The sequence below is a fragment of the Strongylocentrotus purpuratus genome, unplaced genomic scaffold (assembly GCF_000002235.5).
Source record: "Strongylocentrotus purpuratus isolate Spur 01 unplaced genomic scaffold, Spur_5.0 spur5_scaffold_17, whole genome shotgun sequence".
Classification (NCBI taxonomy): domain Eukaryota; kingdom Metazoa; phylum Echinodermata; class Echinoidea; order Camarodonta; family Strongylocentrotidae; genus Strongylocentrotus; species Strongylocentrotus purpuratus.
The window spans coordinates 12,993,092-13,016,212 of NW_022145602.1; the positions used below are offsets into that span (position 1 = coordinate 12,993,092).

Here is a 23,121-nt window from a genome sequence, read left to right on the forward strand (position 1 = left end):
CTCCATATATGTTCTGATTATTACGGAATACGTGTACGTCACAATATAAACATGAGTTATACACCCAAATGTGAACGTACACAACGTCAATGCTGCTAGCTACTCTGCAAATATAAGCGCTGCGCCCTGAATTGATGCTTTATTTGTAATAGTACTGGTGGGTTTTGCAAGAGAGCGCCACTTTAACCTTTGACTGCGATCTCATCACGTCTATTATACTGCCTGCTATTGTATTCTTCTCATTTGTATTTAATAAACCAAAATTGTCCTTTCTACATACAGTATATGTGTATCCTGTGTGTATCATATCCTTCAACAGTGTCGTACGTATCTATATACAATGCTAACTAACTGGGACACAATAAGCAATGCGTAAGATACCCTCGCTTGCTTTTAATTGCTTGCCTTTGGAAAGGCAATGGTGTCTGGTGTAAACATGGGGGTATCTGCAGACCTCAATGCACAGGGATAATGTATAAGCATTTACCCCTTAAACACAATATATATATATATATATATAATAATCATTATCATTTTTTAATAATATAAATTAAAAGTAATTGTCATCGTGATTCTCTGGTATAGTAAAAAGCTTGAAGTCCTTTATTATTTTGATAAAAGAGAAAATATAACATACTAGATGGCGAGACGGAGAATATTTCGGGAGTAACAAAATTTAGAGTACCTTTGAGCAATCCAGCGATTTGTATCACGTTTTTATGTTCATACATATTATGCTTCGTGGAAATCGGGATTACTCAATATAGTAGTTTCACCAAAGCAAAGGGTGTTTTTCTTAAACGTATATTCATTTAAATCATGTGTAAATTTTACATTTATTATGTGTCTTTCTTTTGATATTTTATATGACGGATCCTTGTGGTATGCCCCTCAAATGTTAGGAAAGTACCTATATAACAGCTTTTGGTTACTGTGGTGATAATCCCTTAACATTTGTTTACTATTATATTATAATTTATACAAGCATATCAAATCATTGAGAGAGAATCAACAAAGAGATAAAGAAGACGGGGAAGAGAGAAATAAAAGGAGATATATTGGTAAAGGGGATGGAGAAAGGAATAAGGAGAGAGATTTGGAATTGGAAAAAAGACAGGAGAATGAAAGGGGCGGGAGCTAGGGAAGAGAGAAAGAGAGAGAGAGATAAACAATTGTAGAAAAGAGGGATAGAGAAAGGGGTAGGAGGAAGGAAGGAGGAAGGAAGTTGAAGACATAGGGTGCAAAGAAATAGAGAAGACGGAGGAAGTATCAGCGCCTCTTTTCATGGGGAGGAAGTATACACTAATTTTATTTGATGTATCATAATGTTCCTTATCATGGGACGTTATTGATTTTATGACACTGCATGAAACTCTTTTGGTAATTATTTTGTGTTGAGGATATTTTCTTGAAGATATTTGCAAATATAAAAAGAGAGAGAGGGTGGGGATCGAGGAAAAAAGAAGAGAGAGGTGAAAGAGTGAGAGGAGAATATTTGATCTTAACAAATCTTTATTATAAATGGAGAAAGAGACGTACACATGTACTTCATTACAAAATACATACATATAAGAGAGAGAGAGAGGGAGAGGGGAGGGAGAGAGCACGATAAAGAAATATCAGGCAGATGACAAAAGTTTTAAGGACAAGCAAGCTGCGAGCCTGGGTTTATTTTAATTACATCGTAAAAACATCCACTTAATTATTGGCATAGTTTCAATGATAACAATTAAAAAAACTGATGGTACATATGCATTTTTACCCATGAGAACAAAACGAATGTTACTTCTTATTTCATTCATTGGCATAAATGAATCACCATTAACCGTTTTCCAGTGATGCCTTGCAGACTGAAAATTATTTTACTTATTGGGGACCCAGTTGTTTTCTAGACGACACGAAGTAATTCTGTAGATAGATATGATATAATATCATAATCAGGCCCATGTATAAACTTTCATTAAATAATCCTTCGTTCTTTTGAAAAGCAACAACATGCTCGTTCTGAAGCTCCTCGAGCATTAGTTAATTTGAGGTCCAAAGTTCGTCAGCGAATACAATGCTCTGTGTAACAACGAAGTTCTTTTCATTTTCCTGACTATGATTCTGTTTGTTTACCTACATTTGTCTCCAACTCCGTGTCTGGCTACGCAATGGGACAGACGATAATAATAATAATGGCGGATTCTAGATCTGGTACAGAGCTCATTGTCCGTCAAGCCTGGACGCTCCCGGGTCTCCAACGTTTATCAGCGCCAAATCCATCTTCACGTGGGCACAACATGGTTACTTGAGCTACTTGAGATACACTACACAAAAAGTCCTTTTCAGGACTACACACCCTCAAGAAAGATTACCGAGAGTTCTTCTTCAGGACTCCTCAATCCCCTCTCTCTCTCTCTCTCTCTCTCTCTCTCTCTCACACACACACATGGTGCACCCGCAAGCCTACTGTTTATTGAGATAGATAGTTACGTCCAACCGAAGATGCTTCTGATTTGTCAGGCATTTCATGAAGCTCCATGATTTAACCTGCGGCCTATCTCGCATACGCGTAGATGCGTGTAACCAGGGGCGGATCTAGGGGGGGGGGGGGGGGGTTAGGGGTCACCCCCCCCCCCCCTCTTAGCAAAAAGCTAGATACGCCCCTGGTAACAACCATCTCTCTCAATACGCTTTGGCCTTTAGGTACATGCATACCCAAGTCACATTTAAGCAACCAACCCCAGATCGACAACAGACTGATTAAACAATCATTACAAATATATATATATATTTTTTTTTTGGGGGGGGGGGGGGCTTGAAAAATCGCACCCCCCCCCCTGGATCCGCCACTGTGGTTGGCCAAATTCTGAATATCGATGGCTCTGATTATTCATACGTGTAACTGGCGCAGTTTTATGTCGATGGAAATTTAACCAAGAAAGTAGAAGCACACGAGGTAATAATGTGAAAGTGGCCTTTATCGCATATATATATGCCCTGTCAATACAAAATGTAAGGCTATATATATATATATGTCAGATAGACAGATTCAGATATGCATATCATTTTAATTAAACACTCGGCTTATTGTATATTTGTACATTTCAGCTGCCAAAAAGGTCGTTTTTGGTTTTGTTGCAGAGGGCGCTACACAAAATATTTGCTTGTGAGATAATGGAGTGTCCAATTTGGAACAACAAACAATTTAAATGACATAATCATCTTTGTTTGATCGAAATATTTATGAAATATTCATAAATTTAACGATTTCTAGAAATGTCATAAATAAGAATAAGATCAATAACTATGCATATTGAAGGCATATGCAGTCTGAAACAGGAAATCAACTATCCCTTTAATGGAAAAATTAATACAAAGGAAAAAAATGTTCTTGGTGTGAATTTGTTTCACTTTCTACCTTATATATTTACACATTTACATATCATATTTCATTTTCAATATCATATACACTGTACTCACTTTTGCATCCAAGGGGGTAAAAGGGGCAGGAGCCCGACAAAAGTCTGCCTTGCGTGTTCATATGGGCATACTAGTATGCCTCCTGGGGGATGTTTCACAAAGACTAAGATCGACTTTAAGTTGGACTTAACTATGGCATGCCGTTCAAGCCATTGTTTGCTCTAACCATTTACTGGCATTGTTCTCTCGATCAAGGGACGTATAAATCGTGGTCACAAATCTACAGAGCTTACATTTTTGATAGTTCATTATTAAAGGAAAAAGTATTATCTAAAGACCATCATTGAGAGACCAATAGTGAGAGAAACCAGTGGCATGAATGGCCTGCCATAGTTAAGTCCAACTTACAGTCGATCTTAGTGTTTGTGAAACATTCCCCATGTATACATGTACTTGAGAACATGCTTAAAACATATACTCAAATCTTGATTCCCAACTATGGCAAAAATATTTTATACCTCTCCACTTGAGTCATAAATGTTTCGTCATCGCCTGTCAATTATCGTACTTCTATTGTACTTCGATGTGCCGTGATCTAGTGGATCGGTGACTGAGACTGCATGTGGATCTCAAGGTTCGAGTCCCACCACGACACTAATGACCTTTGGTAAGACGTTATCAACATTTGCAACACTCGACCCAGGTGAGGTAAATGGCAGGAATTAAGTTCTTGAAATGCTAAAGCGCCATAATGGCAGCCAAACTCAAGCCGGGGTAATAATTGTAAAGCGCCAAGAGTGTCAGGTTTGACAGGCATGAGCGCAGTACAAGAACCAACTATTGTTTTTGATATTTATTTATTAGTATTTATAATAACACTAACAATTTCGTGACATTAGGTCATCGAATCATTATACCACTATCTTTAGAAGTACGTAAAAAAAGTCTGTATTGGCATGGTTAAGTGCGACGCTCTTGCTATTGAACCAGTGACTTACAGTAACATCCAAACGGGTCTGTACTGAAAGGTACCATGGAATCAAACTGGGCCAATTACAATTTAACTTCTAAGAAATAGAGTCTATTTAAAGAAGCAAACGCAAGTGTTTGTGGAGTGAGAGAAACCATGCGACATAATTCATGGCCTACTTTCACTTCCAGTGGACTGAACCGTCCTCTCTCCTTCAGGTTTAGACCATCAAGTTCATAGAGCCTGATCAGCACTTGTCCGGTGTTTTGATCAAAACTCGCTACATACACCCTGTCCTGCTCGTCCACGGCGTGATACAGGTGGACACCCTGTGGAGATTGTAGATACCTCCCGGAATTCCCATCCCTGTCATACACCATCACCATCCTTGGGTATTTAGTTTTCCTCAAAGAACAATTTGTGACGATCAAACCCGACTTCGTTGCAGATGTCTGGTAAGTGATTTCGTGTGTAGTTTGCACATTGTGTTTGAGTGTGTTTCCCGAGGGGTCGTAGATGGAGACATGATTTGAATGTTGAGTCATGAGAATTTCATCTGATTGACTCCTACTCAACCTTACAAAATGTCCACTGCTTGTCACTCCGGTGGTAGATTTCCGAGCGCCATTTCGAGAATACCTGTGTACCTTTGTCTGACCTGTAGATACGCACAGAGTCATGTCACTTTGAAATACAAGATCATAACATTTCATTCCGTTTGGAAATTGGGAATAATTCCAAGGTACATCTGCATCTGAACTAAAGATATCAATTTCATGTGGCTTCCGATATGTGATTGCCACTGAGTTATTGTTGTATTTTGTCATCGCTTCAAAATTGTCACGTAGACCTACACTCTCAATGACACATGGTTTAGGTTGACTTATGAGCTGTGGTCTGACCAGTGTTTGTGGCCATTGGGACCTCTTCTCCTGGGCTTCCTCTCCTATGGTTGCTGCAGAAGTGTCATCGGAAGCGCCCTTCAGTATGCCATCTAGTGCAGGCATAGCCTCTGTTTCTGATATATTCCCAAGGTCGAGACTGGTGTCTTCTGCAGGAGTGAACCTCTGCTTCCGTGCCTTCTCTTCTATGGCTGATGCAGAGGTTTGATCAAGAACCTCCTTTAGCAAGCCGTCGATCTCTTCGCAAAGGAACGTGTGAGCATCCAGACTGTCCGCCTCAAGACATCCTAGTCTGTCATTAGCCACCAGATCTAACGAACTAAAAATGCTCTTGATCTTCCGTTCGTCCTTCGATTTGACACTGTTGAGGGCTTCATCAAAACTACGCACCAGAGCATCGATCTTCTCAACGAGTGCACATCGGTTGTCTTCTAGTTGTTTGACCTTGGTATGACAGACCCGGCCGACATCTGCACGTAGTAGCTGAAGAGCAGTGTGTGCTTCATGACGTTGTGTCTCCACAGTCTGAATGTTCTTCTCCAGTTCTGATTTCTTTGCTTTACAACGATGGAGAAGATCGCTCACCTGAAGAACGATAGTAGTAAAGGGAAGCAAAACAAATTTGAAATTCCGATCACATTTTTTAATCACCACTGTAAAGGCCCGTTCAGGTAAGGTTGGAAACTTTATGGAGCACGGTTTAAGACAGCATACACCGTTGCTCATATAGTTGAAATATTTTATTATAATCCTTTTTATGAAATGATTGAGATTGTATGATTTATTTTTGTATAACGTTGATATCTCCCTAGACCGTTTTAGATCTATCTCTATGATCATTACAGTCTATCAAGAATAAATCGTATTGTTACGATAAGAGGAAAGGCACAATTATTATAATTTCATTTGGCAACGGTGTACATTTGGGTAATATGTTAAGAATAATAGATATTCGAGTGAACAATATATTTAAAACCGTTCATGAATGACCTGCCATTGGACTACGTACCTTAACCTGTATTTCCTTTTCGAAGTCCTGATGTGATTGTATCTTGTGATCTCGATGATCGATGATGACGCACTTGAAACAGACGCGTATCTTACAATCCTGACAGAAAATATGTTTGTTCTCTTGTCTGTGGGCGGAACATTTCTCGGAGCGGTTACCAGGTTTGAAATTTCCCTCAACGATATCATGGATAGATACGATCTCATGACCGTCGAAGAACAGCTTCAGTTGTTTGTGGCCAACGCAGCATTGATCACACATGTATGCATCGCATGTACTGCAGAAGGCGATGGCCTCTACCTGAAGGTTGCAGAGATCGTCGACCCGGTTTGCGGACAACTTCGTCACTGTCCTGCAGAGAGGGCAGACCATGTGATCAAGATCCTGGTGGGAAAGGTCATATTTCCGGAGACAGGGTCGACAGAAGGTATGTCCGCAAGAGGTCAAGAGGGTTGCATCGTCGAAGATACCAAGACACAGTGGACATGTCAAGCCTTGTGAAGGGTTCGGAACGTCCTCTTCTTCCTGTTTCTCGGCCATGGATGTGATGTGCGCACCGGTGACCAATTAGAGAAAGCAATTCAGCCTGCACTAAATCCTGATTAAATGTTTATGAAGAGTTTGTTGTATACCTGAAGAATATATGATCTGCGATCTTGATAGTGATATAAACATGTTATATGCAGGCCCAACTCGATATAAGTTCTAATTATTAGGGAATATTTGTACGTCACAATATAAACATGAGCTCTCTACCCAAATGTGAACGTACACAACGTCAATACTGCCTACTCTGCAAATATAAGCGCTGCGCCCTGAATCGATGCTTTATTTGTAGTAGTACTGATGGGTTTTCAAGAGAACGCCATATTAACCTTTGACTTCGATCTTATCACGTCTATTATACTGCGTGCTATTGTATTCATCTCATTCGTACTTAATAAACCAAAAATGTCCTTTTTACATACAGTATATGTGTATTGCATCCTTCAACAGTGGCGTACGTATATACATTGATAACTAACTGGGACATAATAAGCAATGCGTAAGGTATCCTAGCCTGCTTTTGCTTGCCTTTGGAAAGGCAGGGTGCCTGGTGTGTGCATGGGGGTATTTGCAGGCTTCAATGTTTAGGGATGATGTATAAGCATTTACCGTTAAAACACATAATGTATATATCATTATCATAATTTTGTTGATAAACTATAATTGTCATCATCGTGATTCTCTGGTATAGTCATAAGCTCGAACTCCATTATTATTTTTGATAAAAGAGAAAATATAACAGAAACAGAATTTAGAGTAACTTTGAACAAACCAGCGATTTGTATCACGTTTTTTGTCCATACTGTACATATCGGTAGTGAAAAAAATTGCATTCACTTTATGTGACGATTTTCCTCACTACCGTCACTTCGTGAAAACAAGGACGATATGTTTAGTGAAAATGGGAATAACTCAATATAGTAGTGTCACCAAAGAAGGGTGTTTTTTTCCCAAACGTATATTCGTTTAAATCGTGTGTACATTTTACATTTATTATGTATCTTTCTTTTGATATTTTATATGACGGATCATTGTGGTACCCCACAAATATAAGGAAATTACCTATGGAACATCTTTTGCCTACTCTCTTGATAATCCCTCAACATATATTTACTAATATAATGCTAACTTATACAAGTATATCACATCACTCGCTTGAATCCAGCTTAAGCATGCTGATTGTGTTTGTACAAGACTCATCTGCCCCCGACTAATGAATTAATTAATGAGGGTTGAAAAATTGTCAATCTGTCGGCCAATAGACTGTTTTCGTAATGTAACCAAATATATTGCATACGTCTTTGTAAAATTAGGGTGATCACACTGCCTGTGCACACAGTCTGCCCCATGCACATACACACACACACACAACAGCAGTCAGTTGGTAGAAATAGCAATGTTCGTAAATTTATTAAAAAAAAACTGAACAATATTTTTAAATTTTAATTTCACATGTCTTTCAAGCATACCTTTAACTACAATTCTATGTAGTTTCATTGTTATAGGCATATGAAAAATATGTTAAATTATTAATTAGAATATTGTCTTTTCAGCCATGTGTGACATGGCCCGCTGATCGCCCATTGACTGTTAGTCTGCGTGGTGAAAATGCACGTCAATGTATAAAACTCCCCTACAAAAATGCAATATCCTCATGTGTTTCACTCATTGAATCAATTTGTTATTTACACTCAAGGTAACCACAACTGTACTGGGGTCACTAAACGTTCTTTTTCTCTGAAATTCAGTCCCTGTGGAATGTTATGGCCTGTTGAATTAAATAATTTCTCGGAAAATCGTCATAAATCCTCGAATCTGACATTTAAAAAAAAACTATACTGTGATGTATTTGAAAGTCTGCAAATTCTTATCATTTGTTTGGTTTTTCTGAATAATCTGTGAAACATATGAGGAAATAGCTGTAACAGTGATCCAAGTAATTTCCATCGCCATATTTTATTGGCATTGCAAAAATATTTGGAATTTAATGTCAATATATGATGTAAATATGATCTATAAATATATGATTTAATAAAATGCCAACAAAATGAACAGTTTGACTTTTCTATATATATATATATAATTAGCTGAAATGACCTAATTTGCATATTTGATGAACATAATTTTATTTTTCTTCAATTTTTTTTTCCATACCTGTCTGATATACATAGGTTTCATTGATGTATCATGTTCGGTTTTGATTTGATTACATATGCGCATATTAATTAGACGGACTTAGTTATTTTCACAACTTTTTTATATCTGCAGATTCGCAAAAATGGCAAAAATGACTTATTTTGTTTGCTTCTGTTTTCAAAACGGTAATAGATATATGAATTTTATTTTTTGTATTTTTTACCACAAAGATGATATTTTAGTGTCTGATAATTTAATTTATTATTTGTGTCCAAGAAAGTGATGAATTAAGTCAATTTGACCATTTCTGGCAGGTTTTTCGGTAATTTTGCGATATTAAAAAAATGGTATAAAATCACATCGCATTGACCGATTTCAATTCTGTTTTTTGTTTTTTGAAGCTTTCATAACGCTTGATCATTTGCAATCATCAAATAACATGTGTTTGTTGTACTTATTTTTGGTGTGCTATACCTAGTAAAATGCTTCGAAACTAATTATTTAATTCACATTACGGATAATTGTATTTCAAAAGTCAGAATGGGAACTGCATTCATCAGTAGTTGCCATATAAGACAAACATTATTGATTGCCCTCCATATCAACACGTAATGTATGTATTATCGTGCACTCTGACTATTGGAATACACATATTAATTTCATATGAATGAAAGATTTGTATTGAGGCACTTCATAGAGACGTGTGCTTTACACCAGGTTACATTGCAAATATGGTCTATTAAATCTGGTGTTGCCAGTAGCGACATTTTCCCAACCTTTACAACAACAACAAATCAAAATGGAGGACACTAGATGTGGAATTCTGATGTTAGCCAAGCAACCATAATTATTTAATTTCCTTTCTCATTTTATTATGGAAGGGGGAGGAAGAGAGATGGGAGTGGGGGAGTGAGAGAAATATATCAAGAGAGGGGGAGAGAGGGATAGAGAGAGACAGGGAGAAAAAGAGAAGGAGAGAGAGTGAGAGAGAGAGAGAGGGATATATACATATATTTAGAGAGAGAAAGGGGAGGGAGGAAGAGAGAGGGAGGAGGAGAGAGAGAGAGAGATAAAGTGAGAGAAGGGGGAGGAAGAGAGGGAGAGAGAAAAAGGGGAAGGAAGTGAGGGAGGGAGAGAGAGAGGGGTTGTGAGAGAGGGGGAGAGAAAGGGAGAAAATGAGAGAGAGATCGAGAGGGGGAGAGAAAAAGGAAGGCAGAGAGAGAGAGAGGAAGGGAAAGAGTGAGGGAGAGAAGGAGGGAAGGAGGGGAAAAGAAAGTAGGGGATGGAGGGAGAGAGGGAGATTGTGTGTGTGTGTGTGTGTGTGTGTGTGTCTGTGTGTGGGTTTGTAAGACGTATGAAACGGGGATAATAATATGTATACATAACTCCCTAGTGGAGATACACTGGAAACTGTGGATATCCCCAGTTGAAAACTTTCTAATTCAGTGTTTGCTAATTTTGCTAAAAGTAACCCGAGAGGAGACAACTACCCATTTCCTGGAAGAGTTCCAAGATATTCACATTTTCATAGTAAGACGCCACATTGTCGGGCGCTTCTTTGTGTATTATCTGAAATTTTAAAATTCTGGAAAAATGAACAGCACCTAGTAAACTCTCACATAAAAACTGGAAGCTAAATTCTTGTTATTCTTTGACAAAATGTAATAAAATGTAATGTTATAAAAACACCTCAAATCCCAATATACCCAATTGCATAGTTAATTATAGTTAAAGATAAATATCACCATTTGGCACGATTTACCTGTATGTATGTGTGTGTGTGTGTGTGTGTGTGTGTGTGAGAGAGTGGAAAGGGGGTATAGATAAAGGGAAATAGGGGCAGGAAAAGAGGATACAGGAGCTCCAGGATTTAGCAGAGTCCAAATGAAGCATTTTGTGCAATGGGGAGATGTATAAAATAATTGGGTTTTATTTACCCATGGTAGCCAACTACACGCAATGCACTTATATCAAACAGTTAATTCACATAATATGGGCAAATTGTCGTTTTTGTGACAATCAAGTAATGAAGCTCGGGTTGCTATAACTGAAAACTGAATTCAGACAAGCATTAAGAGTCGAGAATAGAACAACGAATCATCTTCTTTCTCTAACGATTTTATTAAACTATGAAAGGTCAATGCTTTCGCGCGGGAGGGGGGGGGGGGTGGGGGGGGGGGGACTGAATTCAGTCATGTAATAAGAGTCGAGAATGGTACATCAAATCGTCTTCTTTCTCTAATAATTAATGAAAGGTCAAAGCTTCCGCGCTTTGCGCGGGCGGGGGGTAACTGAATTCAGACAAGGATTATGAGTAAAAAATGGTATAACGAATCTTCTTCTTTCTCTAATAATTTAATAAAACTGAATTCAAACATGAATTAAGAGTCGAGCATGGAACAACGAATCATCTTCTTTCTCTAATAATGTCATTAAAGTATGAAAGGTCAAAGCTTCCGCGCTTCGCACGGGCGGGGGGTAACTGAATTCAGACAAGGATTATGAGTCAAAAATGGTATAACGAATCTTCTTCTTTCTCTAATAATTTAATAAAACTGAATTCAAACATGGATTAAGAGTCGAGCATGGAACAACGAATCATCTTCTTTCTCTAATAATTTCATTAAAGTATGAAAGGTCAAAGCTTCCGCGCTTCGCGCGAGAGTTGGGGGGGGGGGGGGGGGGGGAGGGGGAGGGGACTGAATTCAGAAAAGGATTAAGAGTCGGGCATGGAACAACGAATCATCTTCTTTATCTAATAATTTCATGAAGTATCAAAGCTTCCGCGCTTTGTGCGGAAGGGGGAAAACTGAATTCAAACAAAGATAAAGAGTCGAAAATGGTACAACGAATTGCTTCTTCCTCTAATAATTTAATGAAAAGTCAAATCTTTCGCGCTTCACGCGGGAGGGAGAAAACTGCATTCAGACAAGGATTAAGAGTCGTGAATGGAACAACGAATCATCTTCTTTCTCTATTAATTTCATTAAACTATGAAAGGTCAAAGCTTCCGCGGACAAGGATTAAGAGTCGAGAATGGTACAACGAATCCTCTTCTTTATCTAATAATTTCATGAAACATCAAAGTTTCTGCGCCTCGCGCGTCATGGGGGGGGGGGGGGGGGGAACAGCGAGCTGCCCGAATATGAATTTTTAATATTTTTTCTCGTTTATTTTGGTGATAAATAACACTTTCACAAAATACATATTATGCTCAAAATATTGCTCGCTCGCTTCGCTCACTAGCCGAATTGTGAAACCAAAAAATTACTTTTTCGGGGAAGAGGCTTCAGCCCCCCCCCCCCCGATGAAAATGTCAAAAATTGTATAACTTAAAAACGAGGAATGTTGTGTCATAGATCAGTAACATCCGTGTCACAGGTCAGTAGCTTGACCGCACATCCCTTATTACACGTTCACATATATCACATCAACTGAATAAACACACCGACAGCCCAACACACAAGCAAGGTAAAACACTTTGAATTTGCATAATCATTTCTAAGTTTATTCCGAAAGTATTTCTCGTACTAATCTTTGCTATGTTCATGATGCTTGACTATGATTGAGTGATATTAAGTTTGTATGCCATGTATATTTGTTCATACAATATATTTGTTTTTGTATGTGTTTGCACTTCAGAACCTGAAGAAGGCCTCACAAGCCGAAAGCTCGTAATAAAATTGTAAAGTACAGCTACGTCTCACGTTCCTAGACCATTTTCTTCACGCCTATATATATATATATATATATGAGATAGATATTTATACAGATATGCATATAATTTTAAAGGTAATACAAAGTTTTGGTATGGGGTAATGAATTTGGTTCAAATGAACATATTGGAAGCATATGCAATCCTACAATATTCAGGGATCATTGTCGCGGTTGAAATCGAGTCTAAAGTGATGAAATTGTAAATAATAAACTCTTTATGTTGTATAGCGCCCTCTCAAGGTCAAGATATTAGTTCGGCTAAAACAATGTTATTTGACTAAAATCGACCGATTTGCTATTACCGTTTAGAATATATATATCAGATCTGCATATTCTGAGATTTTTATGGTCGCAGCTACCATCGTCTAGCCGTAGGCGCTATTTCAAATTTATCAAAATTTACCGGGAGCACCGGTAAATTTTTATATTCAATTTTTCTCGAAAGCAGAAGAGTTTTAGGGGCTAAATCTTTTAGTGCTTATAATACATCCATAGGGGCATCCAAATATATCAAAATTGTAAAGAATCACTATCCAGCCAATTTTCAAAATTTACCCAAACTTTGTAATACCTTTAATCAAACACTCGGCTTATTGTAAGATATTTGTACATGTAAACAAATCCTTCAGCTGCCTATACAAAAGTCGTGTTTATATCTGTTTGCTTACACTTTCATACACCATCATAGCATGACTGTAAGGCGGTGACGTTAAAATTCTTACCGGGAACACTCAATAAAAACAAAAATATATGTTCTTGGTGTGAATTTGTTTCATTTTCTACCTCATATATTTACACACAAACATTTACATTATCATATTTTAATTTAAATATCATATTGTCTTTTTTGCAATGGAAGTGCTAGATCCACGGGGGTACAAAGGGGCAGGTGCCCAACAAAAATATGACATGCGTGTTCATCCGGGCATATCCGTATGCCTCCTGGCACACATGTACTTCAGAACATCTTTTTAAAAATATATTCAAATCTTGATTCTCAATCATTATATGGCAAAAGTATTTCACAACTCTCCACGTGTGAGTGTCAACTATTGTACTTCTATTGCACTTCGCGGTGTCGTAGGTTAGCGGATAAGTTACCAGACTGTGCATCTCGAGGTTCGAGTTCCGCCACGACACCAATGACATTTGTTAAGACTTATATCAACATTTGCCTCACTCGACCCAGGTGTGGTAAATGAGTACCTGATAATTACTTGAAACGCTAGAGCGCCGTAATGGCAGCCATGCTTAAGCAGGGGTAATAATGGTTGAGCACCAGGACGGTCAGGTTTGGCAGACATGAGCGCAGTACAAGAATCAAACTTTTGCTATCAATACTTCATTATTATTATTTATCATATTGATATAATCTTCGTGACTTTAGGTCATCCAACCACAATAGTACTAACTGTATAGGTTAGGTGAAGAAAGTCGTTGTCGGCATGATTATGTTCGACACTCTTGACATTGAACGTGTGTACTGAAAGATGCCAAGGAAGCAAACAGAGCCAATTACAATATAACTTTACAGAAATAGAGCTTATTGATAGAAGCAAACGCAAGCATTTGTGGAGTGAGAGAAACCATTCGAAAATATGTACGATCTACTGTCAAGCGCAGTGTATTAAACTGGCCTCTCTCCTCAAGCCTCAGACCAACAATGTCATAGAGCCTGATCACTACGTTTCCGGTATTTTTACCAACACTCGCTACATACACTCTGTCCTGCTCGTCCACGGCGGGATACAGGTTAACCCAAGATGGAGCTTCTAGATACGTCCCGGAATTCCCATTCCTGTCATATACCATCACCATCCTTGGATTGCCATATTGTTTGCTGTAACAAGAACTTGTGACGATCAAACCCGCCTTGGTTGCACGTGCGTCGTAAGTGATCTTGTGTCTTGTTCGCACATTGTGTTTGAGTGTGTTTCCCGAAGGGTCGTAGATGAAGATAGAATTTGAATATTGGGTCATGAGAATTTCATCTGATTGACTCCTACTCAACTGTAATACATTTCCACTGCTTGTCACTTCGGTCGTAGATTTCCGAGTAGTATTGGGATAATATCTGTGTATCTTTGTATGACCTGTTGATACGCATAGTCATGTCACTTTGAAACACAAGATCATAACATTTCATACCGTTTGGAATGTTGGAATAAACCCACGATTCATCATTATGTGAATTAAATATATCAATTTCATTTGCATTACAATATGTGACTGCCACTGAGTCATTAGTGTATTTTGTCATGCCCTCAAAATCTTCACGTAGATGTACACACTTAATGACACGGATCGCTTTCGGTTGACCTTTGGACGGTGTTTCGGGAACGGATATCCCTGTCGGGATATCCTCTTCTGCAAACTGGGACCTCTTCTTCTGGACTTCCTCCCCTATGGTTGCTGCAGAAGTGTCATCGATAACCCCCTTCAGCATGTCATCTAGTGCAGCCTCAGCATCTGTTTCTGAGATGTTCCCAAGGTCAAGACTTGTGTCTTCTGCAGGATTGAACCTCTGCTTCTTTGCCTTCTCCCGTATGGTTGCTGCAGAGGTTTGATCATTACCTTCTTTCAGCAAGCCATCGATCTCTTCGCAAAGGAATGTATGAGCAACCAGACTGTCCGTCTCGAGACATCCCAGTCTGGCATAACCAACAAGATCTACCGAACTACAAATGCTCTTGATCATCTGTCGCTCTTTCGTTATCAGACCATTGAGGGCTTCATCAAAACTACGCTCCAGAGAATCGATCTTTTCAACAAGTACACGTCGGTTGTCTTCTAGTTGCTTGACCTTGGTACGACAGGCTTGGCCGACATCTTCACGTAGTAGCTGAAAAGCTGTGTGTGCTTCACGATGATGCGTCTCCAAAGTCTGAATGTTCTTCTCCAATTCTGATTTCTTCGCGTTACATCGATGGAGAAGATCACTCACCTGAATAACGACAGTAATAGGGAAGCAAAATGAAAGATTATCACTTGAAGGTGAAAATCTGATCACATTGTTAAAAAAAAGCTTGTTACGATATGACGCGGCCAAAACTACATTTCTTAATGTATCTTGTTACACAGTGCCTAATAGTGTAAACAATTTAGTCCTTTAATTGTCACTTGCCATTCTTTTACACTTGTTAGCGGTGGTTTACTTCGCCATATCTGACAAAACCTTTAATAGACACGATTAGGAGGCTTTCCGTAACACAATCTGGTAGCCCTACTGAAAAAGCTGTTAACGACCATAATTATTCTGTCAAAAGGACCCGCTTATTTTTTGTTTAGATGAATAAACCAAATAAGTTGAATGTAATTTGAATAAAGTTTTTTTTTATCAAGTGGAATGGCTTGAATTTCATTCAGTTACCGAAAATCTCCAGTCGTAAATAGTGCACTCACCACAGACATAGAACATTATTAATATGTTAAATTATACTTTAAAGGATGCAAGCAACAAACGAGCATCTGCGAGTTCTAATTTATTGTTTTGTTGTTTTATTTCATTTAAGAAAAATCAGAACAGGGTTGATCCGTCAGTAATGGAGCTGGCGCTTGGTTAGATTGGTGAATGGCAACATACACACAGAGAAAAGTAGGTGTAAATTGACTCCCTATAGGGAGTAACTGCTTGTCGCATAAGTGACACCCCTCAGGGAGTAAATTTACTCCCCAATGTAGGGAGTAAATTACTTTCTTTCATAAGAAGATGTAAATTTGCACCCCAAGGTTATGATTGTACTCCCTTTAAGGAGTGAAATTTGCACCCAATGGTGCTCATTTAACACCTTTTGGTTCCATTTTCATGAAAAATGGGTTCAAATTTACACCCGTGGGGTTGAATTTTATACCCTTTATGATCCATTCCACACCCTGTGGGGAGTAAATCTACACCCTTTTTATGCACAGCATCAACCAATTGATCATCTCTCGAGCAATCAATCATCCATGCTTCGTAATCACCCAACAGTCACTGATTCTCACCCTTTTGTCTACGTTTCAATGCTCTAAAGAAATCAGACCAGAATATCGAGTTATATGTTGAAAGGCTTTAATGCTCACCTAAACAACAATTAGTGTGAACTCAACACAAGTGCAGACTGTAAGAACTAACTTATGGCTGGAGTTATCGGTTCAAATGTAATGGAATTACTTAAACACACAATCCTGCCTTACCGAATTTCTTCCCTTTACTTACACGAATGAGAAGACAATTTTGTACTAGTTAGTAAAACAACACTTCTGCTAATTTCATTAAATTATCAAATATAACCCTCGGTACAACCCCTTATTCTTGATCGGATAACTTTCACACAAATAATATGCCCAAATGAAACATGATAATTCCCCTAACATGACTAAACTATGTGAATTATGCTTTAAAAAAATTCATTTGGCAGTACCTATATTGACACGATGCGCCATTGCTGTAGCGCATGCGCATATGCACTGACCAATCAGAGCTCGTCTGACTAAAATAGGGTGTAAAATTACATCCCTCAAATATACACCCTTGCGTATTTCCGTGTTTTACTTCCTAAAAGGTGTAAAAGCGGCGCCCTATTTTTCCAATTTCGTTTTACTCCCCAAGAACACCTTTTATTTCTCTGTGTGTAGAGGGAGAAAGCAGGCGGAGAAAGAGACAACGACGAGGATTCCAACCAAATAAACCTACTTATAACTGTATGTCGATCAATAAATCAACAGGATAATGTTCAACATTGAAAGTTCCAACAATACACTTCTTCTTTGACTGTCCTCATATCATTCATAGTATTATGCCAACAACGTTTTTCCCTTTAAGTCTGTCGGTGGATTTTTTTTTTTTTAATGTTTGTTTTGCTTTTTTTATGGCAATACGACAACTTTCTTTCTGGTCATCGCGTACTTTAAAATCGTTGGATTATTGCACACTTTGTGATTAAAAACGTGGAATACTATTTATACTATACTATGAATACTATACTGAGTCTTAGTAAATGAATCACACATTATCGCGTTTGACCGATCATTAATTATTATGATCTTGAATATAGTTCTGAAAAGATATCACGAACAGAGTTTAGAAAAATTTGGATAACTTTATTTGGCAACGGTGTCATTTGGTTACGTAAATAATAATATTAATAATAATAAACGAGTGAACAAGACCGTATTTTAGACCATTCATGAATGACATGTCATTGGATTACGTACCTTAAACTGCATCTCCTTTTCGAAGTCCTTATGTGATTTTATCTTGTGATCTCGATGATCAATGACGACGCATTTAAAACAGACGCGTATCTTACAATCCTGACAGAACATATCTTTGTTATCTTGTCTGTGGGCGGAACATTTCTCGAAGCGACGACCAGGTTTGAAATTTCCCTCAATTAGTCCTGGTGTACGATCTCATGACCTTCGAAGAAGAACAACATGTGGTCAATGTGACATTCATCACACATGTAAACATTGCATGTAGAGCAGAAAGTGACGGCCTCTACCTGGAGGTTGCAGGCAGTGCACTCTTGCCACATTTCCAGGATGACATTTGTCTCGCCAGATCTGGCACGGTGATCGTCCACGAGTCCGTTGACCGTCACATTGGGGAGGAGATCGTCGACCCGGTTTGCGGACAACTTCGTCACTGTCCTGCAGAGAGGGCAGACCATGTGATCAAGATCCTGGTGGGATAGGTCGTATTTCCTGAGACAGGGTCGACAGAAGGTATGTCCGCAAGAGATCAATAGGGTTGCATCGTCGAAGATACCAAGACACAGTGGACATGTCAAGCCTTGTGAAGGGATCGGAACGTCCTCTTCGTCCTGCTTCTCGGCCATTGGTGTGATGTGCGCACCGGTGACCAATTAGAGAAAGCAATTGAGCCTGCACTAAATCCTGATTAGATGTTTATGAAGAGTTTGTTGTATACCTGAAGAATATGTATATCTGCGATCTTGATAGTGATATAAACATGATATATGCAGGCCCAACTCGATATACGTTCTGATAATTAGGGAATACGTGTACGTCACAATATAAACATGAGCTCTCTACCCAAATGTGAACGTACACAACGTCAATGCTGCCTATATACTCTGCAAATATAGGCGCTGCGCCCTGAATTGATGCTATATTTGTAGTAGTACTGGTGGGTTTTCCCAGAGAGCGCCATTTAAACCTTTGACTCGTCACGTCTATTAGATTGCGTGCTATTGTATTCATCTTATTCGTTTTTAATAAACAAAAATTGTCCTTTCTACATACAATATATCGTCCTTGTTTTCACGAAGTGACGGTAGTGAGGAAAATCGTAACGCAAAGTGAATGCAATTTTTTTTCACTACCGTCACTTCGTGAAAACAGCGACGATATGTGCATTACATCCTTCAACAGTGGCGTACGTATATACATTGATAACTAACTGGGACACAATAAGCATTGCGTAAGGTATCCTAGCTTGCTTTTGCTTGCCTTTGGAAAGGCAATGGTGTCTGGTGTATACATGGGGGTATCTGCAGACCTCAATGTATAGGGATAATGTATAAGCATTTACCCCTAAAACACATAATATATATATATATATATATATATCATAATCATTATCATTTTTTAATAAAATAAATTAAAGTAATTGTCATTATCGTGATTCTCCGATATAGTTAAAAGCTTGAGGTTCATTATTATTTTGTTAAAAAAGAAAATATAACATATAGATGGCGAGACGGAGGATATTTCGGGAGTAACAGAGTTTTTATGTCCAAACATATTATGCTTCGTGAAAATCGGGATAACTCAATATAGTAGTTTCACCAAAGCAAAGGGTATTCTTTTCTTAAACGTATATTCATTTAAATCATGTGTAAATTTTACATTTATTATGTGTCTTTCTATTGATATTTTATATGACGGATCCTTGTGGTACCCCATAAATGTAAGGGAAGTACCTATATAACAGCTTTTGGTTACTGTGGGGATAATCCCTTAACATTTGTTTACTATTATATTATAATTTATACAAGCATATCAAATCATTGAGATAGAATCAACAAAGAGATAAAGAAGACGGGGTGGCGAGAAATGAAAGGAGATATATTGGTAAAGGGGATGGAGAAAGGAATAAGGAGAGAGATTTGGAATTGGAAAAAAAGACAGGAGAATGAAAGGGGCGGGAGCTAGGGAAGGGAGAAAGAGAGAGAGGGAGAGAGATAAACAATTGTAGAAAAGAGGGATAGAGAAAGGGGTAGTAGGAAGGAAGGAGGAAGGAAGTTGAAGACATAGGGTACAAAGAAATAGAGAAGACGGAGGAAGTATCAGCTTCTCTTTTCATAGGGAGGAAGTATACACTAATTTTATTTGATGTATCATAATGTTCCTCATCATGGGACGTTATTGATTTTATGACACTGCATGAAACTCATAAGGTAATGATTTTCAGTAGAGGATATTTTCTTTAGTATATTTACGAGGATAAGAAGAGAGAGGGTGGGGATCGAGGGAGAAACAAGAGAGAGATGAAAGAGTGAGAGGGGGATATTTGATCTTAACAAATCTTTAATATAAATGGATAAAGAGACGTACACATATACTTTATTACAAATACATACAGATAAAGTAGACATAGAGAGAGAGGGAGAGTGCACGATAAAGAAATATCGGGCAGATGATAAAAGTTTTAAGGACAACCACGCTGCGATCCTGGATTAACCAATTTATTTTAACTACATCGAGACAAACATTCACTTATTTCAAGTTCAAGTTCAAGTTCAAGTTCAATGTTATTGATCATGTATAGTTACAAGGCAAACAATTCGTTTCCGGCTGTTTCTTCAATCTATATAACATCAATTAACATACACTATCAATTGTATACAAAATACAAAATCAGGAATAAATACAACTCAAAATAGACATGGGTACAAAATGGTATAGATGAAGAAATTAATGGTAAAGATAAAGAAATTGATGGTATATATGCATTTTTGTCCATGAAAAAAACGAATGTCCCTTCTCATTTCATTCATTGGCATTAATGTATCACCATTTACCATTTTCCAGTGCTGCCTTGCAGACTGAAAATCATTTTACTTATTGGGGACCCGGTTATTTTCTAGACAACACGAAATAATTCTGTAGATAGATATGATATAATATCACAAACAGCCCCATGTATAAACGTTCATTAAATAATCCTTCGTTCTTCTGAAAAGCAACTACAGGCTCGTTCTGAATTTCCTCGAGCATTAGATAATTGGAGGTCAAAAGTTCGTCAGCGATTACAATGCCCAGTGTTCTTTTGATTTTCCTGACTATGATGATTTGTTTGTTGACCTTTACTAGTATGTATTCAACTCCGTGTCTGGCTACACAGTGAGACAGACGGTAATAATAATAATGGCAGGTTTTAGTTCTGGTATAGTGGTATAGCGCCCATACTCTGTGAAAGCCCGGACGCTCCCGGCTCTCCAACGTTTATCAGCGCCAAAGTCATCTTCATTCAGTACGCGTAGATGCGCGTGTCACAACTATCTCTCTCAAAACGCTTTGGTTACATGCATACAGTGGCCGGATCCAGGGGGGGGGGGGGGGGGGCCTCCACTGGGACGTTAAGTTTACCTTTTTATTTAGATGGCCCCCTCCTCTGGCGCTCAAGGGGGGGGGGGTGCGATTTTTCAAATTTTCGAGGCCCCCCCCCCCCCCCCCCCCGACTGGGCGAATTATCGGCCGGCTGTGTCGCCGCTAAATATTCCTCACGAATTTGGCCCCCTCTCCTGTCGCCGGCTGGATCCGCCCCTGCATGCATACCCAAGTCATATGGAAGCAACAAACCCAAATGAACTACAGAGTGATCAAACAATCACATTACCGCTAAGTTTTGGCGGTGTGACTGAGGTGCACGTATCACAAAACAATTTTCGCTATATTTCAACAAGTTCTAAATATTGATGGCTCGATCTGATTATCCAGGGTGGTGTTTCACAAAGATCCTAAGTTGAACTTATCTCTAAGTTGGACTTAAAAATTATGGAAAGCCGTTAGCATCTATGAAAATATTTTGTAAAAGTTATTTTAAAAGTAAAAAAATGTTGATTCAAATCATTCATATTTTCTATTATCAAGGAGATTTCATGTTCTTGATGTGGAATTTATAAAAAGTCAAAAATACTTCAATTTTTCGCTTTTGAATAAATTCTTTTTAAAAGCTACACATGGCTTTCCATAATATTTAAGTCATACTTAGTGTTAAGTTCGACTTGGGATCTTTGTGAAACACCCCCCTGGTCTTTATACAGTGCGTCCCAGAAAAAACGAAACCAAGAAGTATCGATGTTTTATCATAACTTAATCACAATCATAATTAATGAATGATACATATTTGGAAAGCTTAGAGTCTCCTCTTTGAGTTGATGCTACTCACGTTCATTCATTCATTCATTAATTATAGTTGTGATTAAGTTATGATAAAACATCGATACTTCTCGGTTTCGTTTTTTCTGGGACGCACTGTAAGAGGACATTTTTTTTTTTTTTTTTTTTTTTTTGTCCCAAAAAAATCGCAACGACTCAGCCGACCGCTGAATAAGCGGGGGGGGGGGGGGGGGGGGGGTAAGGTCACCTTTTTAGGTCGGCCGTGGGAATATTTTTTTTTTTTTTTTTTTAAATAAATATTAAAAAAATAAAAATAAAAAGGGGGGGGGGGTTAGGTTTTTTTTTAGGGGGTTTACATACATAAAATTACCAAAGGGGGGGGGGGGGGGGTTAACCCCCCCTCCCCCCTGCGTACACGCCTGATGGATACTGCTAACGTTTAAATTCCACATATAGGACATACTTGACATATTCATAATTCCTGCCTAGTTAATTCTACGGAATTTGATGTTGGCTGCAAAAGGGTCCTAGTATCTTTAAACATGCAGATATCCCCCTGCAGACAGCAGTAGCCCTGCCATTCCTATAAGCCTATATAAGGCAAGGATATCTGAATATTACGCGTTGCTTATCGTGTCTCTGTTAGTCAGATACGTACGCTACTTCAAATTCCAAGTTTATTTTGTTTCACATTTCACAAAAGAGAATTCACATTAGTGACAAAATTAGAACACAATACGAAATATACTAAAAGTATCACATTATATGATCAATTCTTGGTAAAGACGTCCAAATTAATTGTATTGAATGGTAGGTTATACAGGGTGAAATGTGAGGAACCTATTAAAAAGCTCAGCTCATCAATAACACATTGTCAATAACATGCATAGAATTAAGAGCGAAAGTTGGTTTCCTGAATACTAATGAGATGCACATTATAGCGGAAATTCAACGTAATACGATCGACGTCAAAGGTGAAAGTGTTGACCTCTGGGAAAACCCACCAGTACTAGTACAAATTCAGGGCGCTGCGCTTATTTGCATAGTTGGTATCATAACCGGTGTATACTTAAGGCTTCATTGGG

The 23,121-nt window shown here is 38.3% G+C and overlaps 1 protein-coding gene across 1 annotated transcript; it reads right to left on the reverse strand.

The window, feature by feature from the left end:
- Positions 1-14,073: 14,073 nt before the first annotated feature.
- Positions 14,074-18,507, reverse strand: LOC115925033 (tripartite motif-containing protein 72-like). The gene is made up of 3 exons (XM_030988185.1): positions 18,172-18,507; positions 15,005-15,629; positions 14,074-14,168 (listed from the first exon to the last, which is right to left on the reverse strand). The coding sequence occupies exons 1-3, from the start codon at positions 18,505-18,507 to the stop codon at positions 14,074-14,076; spliced, it is 1,056 nt and encodes a 351-aa protein (XP_030844045.1).
- Between the last annotated feature and the right edge of the window lie 4,614 nt (positions 18,508-23,121).

Bases quoted from the DNA above. Each gene is read 5' to 3' on its own strand.
- LOC115925033 (XM_030988185.1), bottom strand. From the start codon at position 18,507: ATGGCCGAGAAGCAGGACGAAGAGGACGTTCCGATCCCTTCACAAGGC. The intron at 15,630-18,171 runs GTAGAGGCCGTC...GTCGTTATTCAG, and splicing joins GCACTGCCTGCAACCTCCAG to GTGAGTGATCTTCTCCATCG. The intron at 14,169-15,004 runs GTCAACCGAAAG...GGCATCTTTCAG, and splicing joins TCCCGAAACACCGTCCAAAG to TACACACGTTCAATGTCAAG.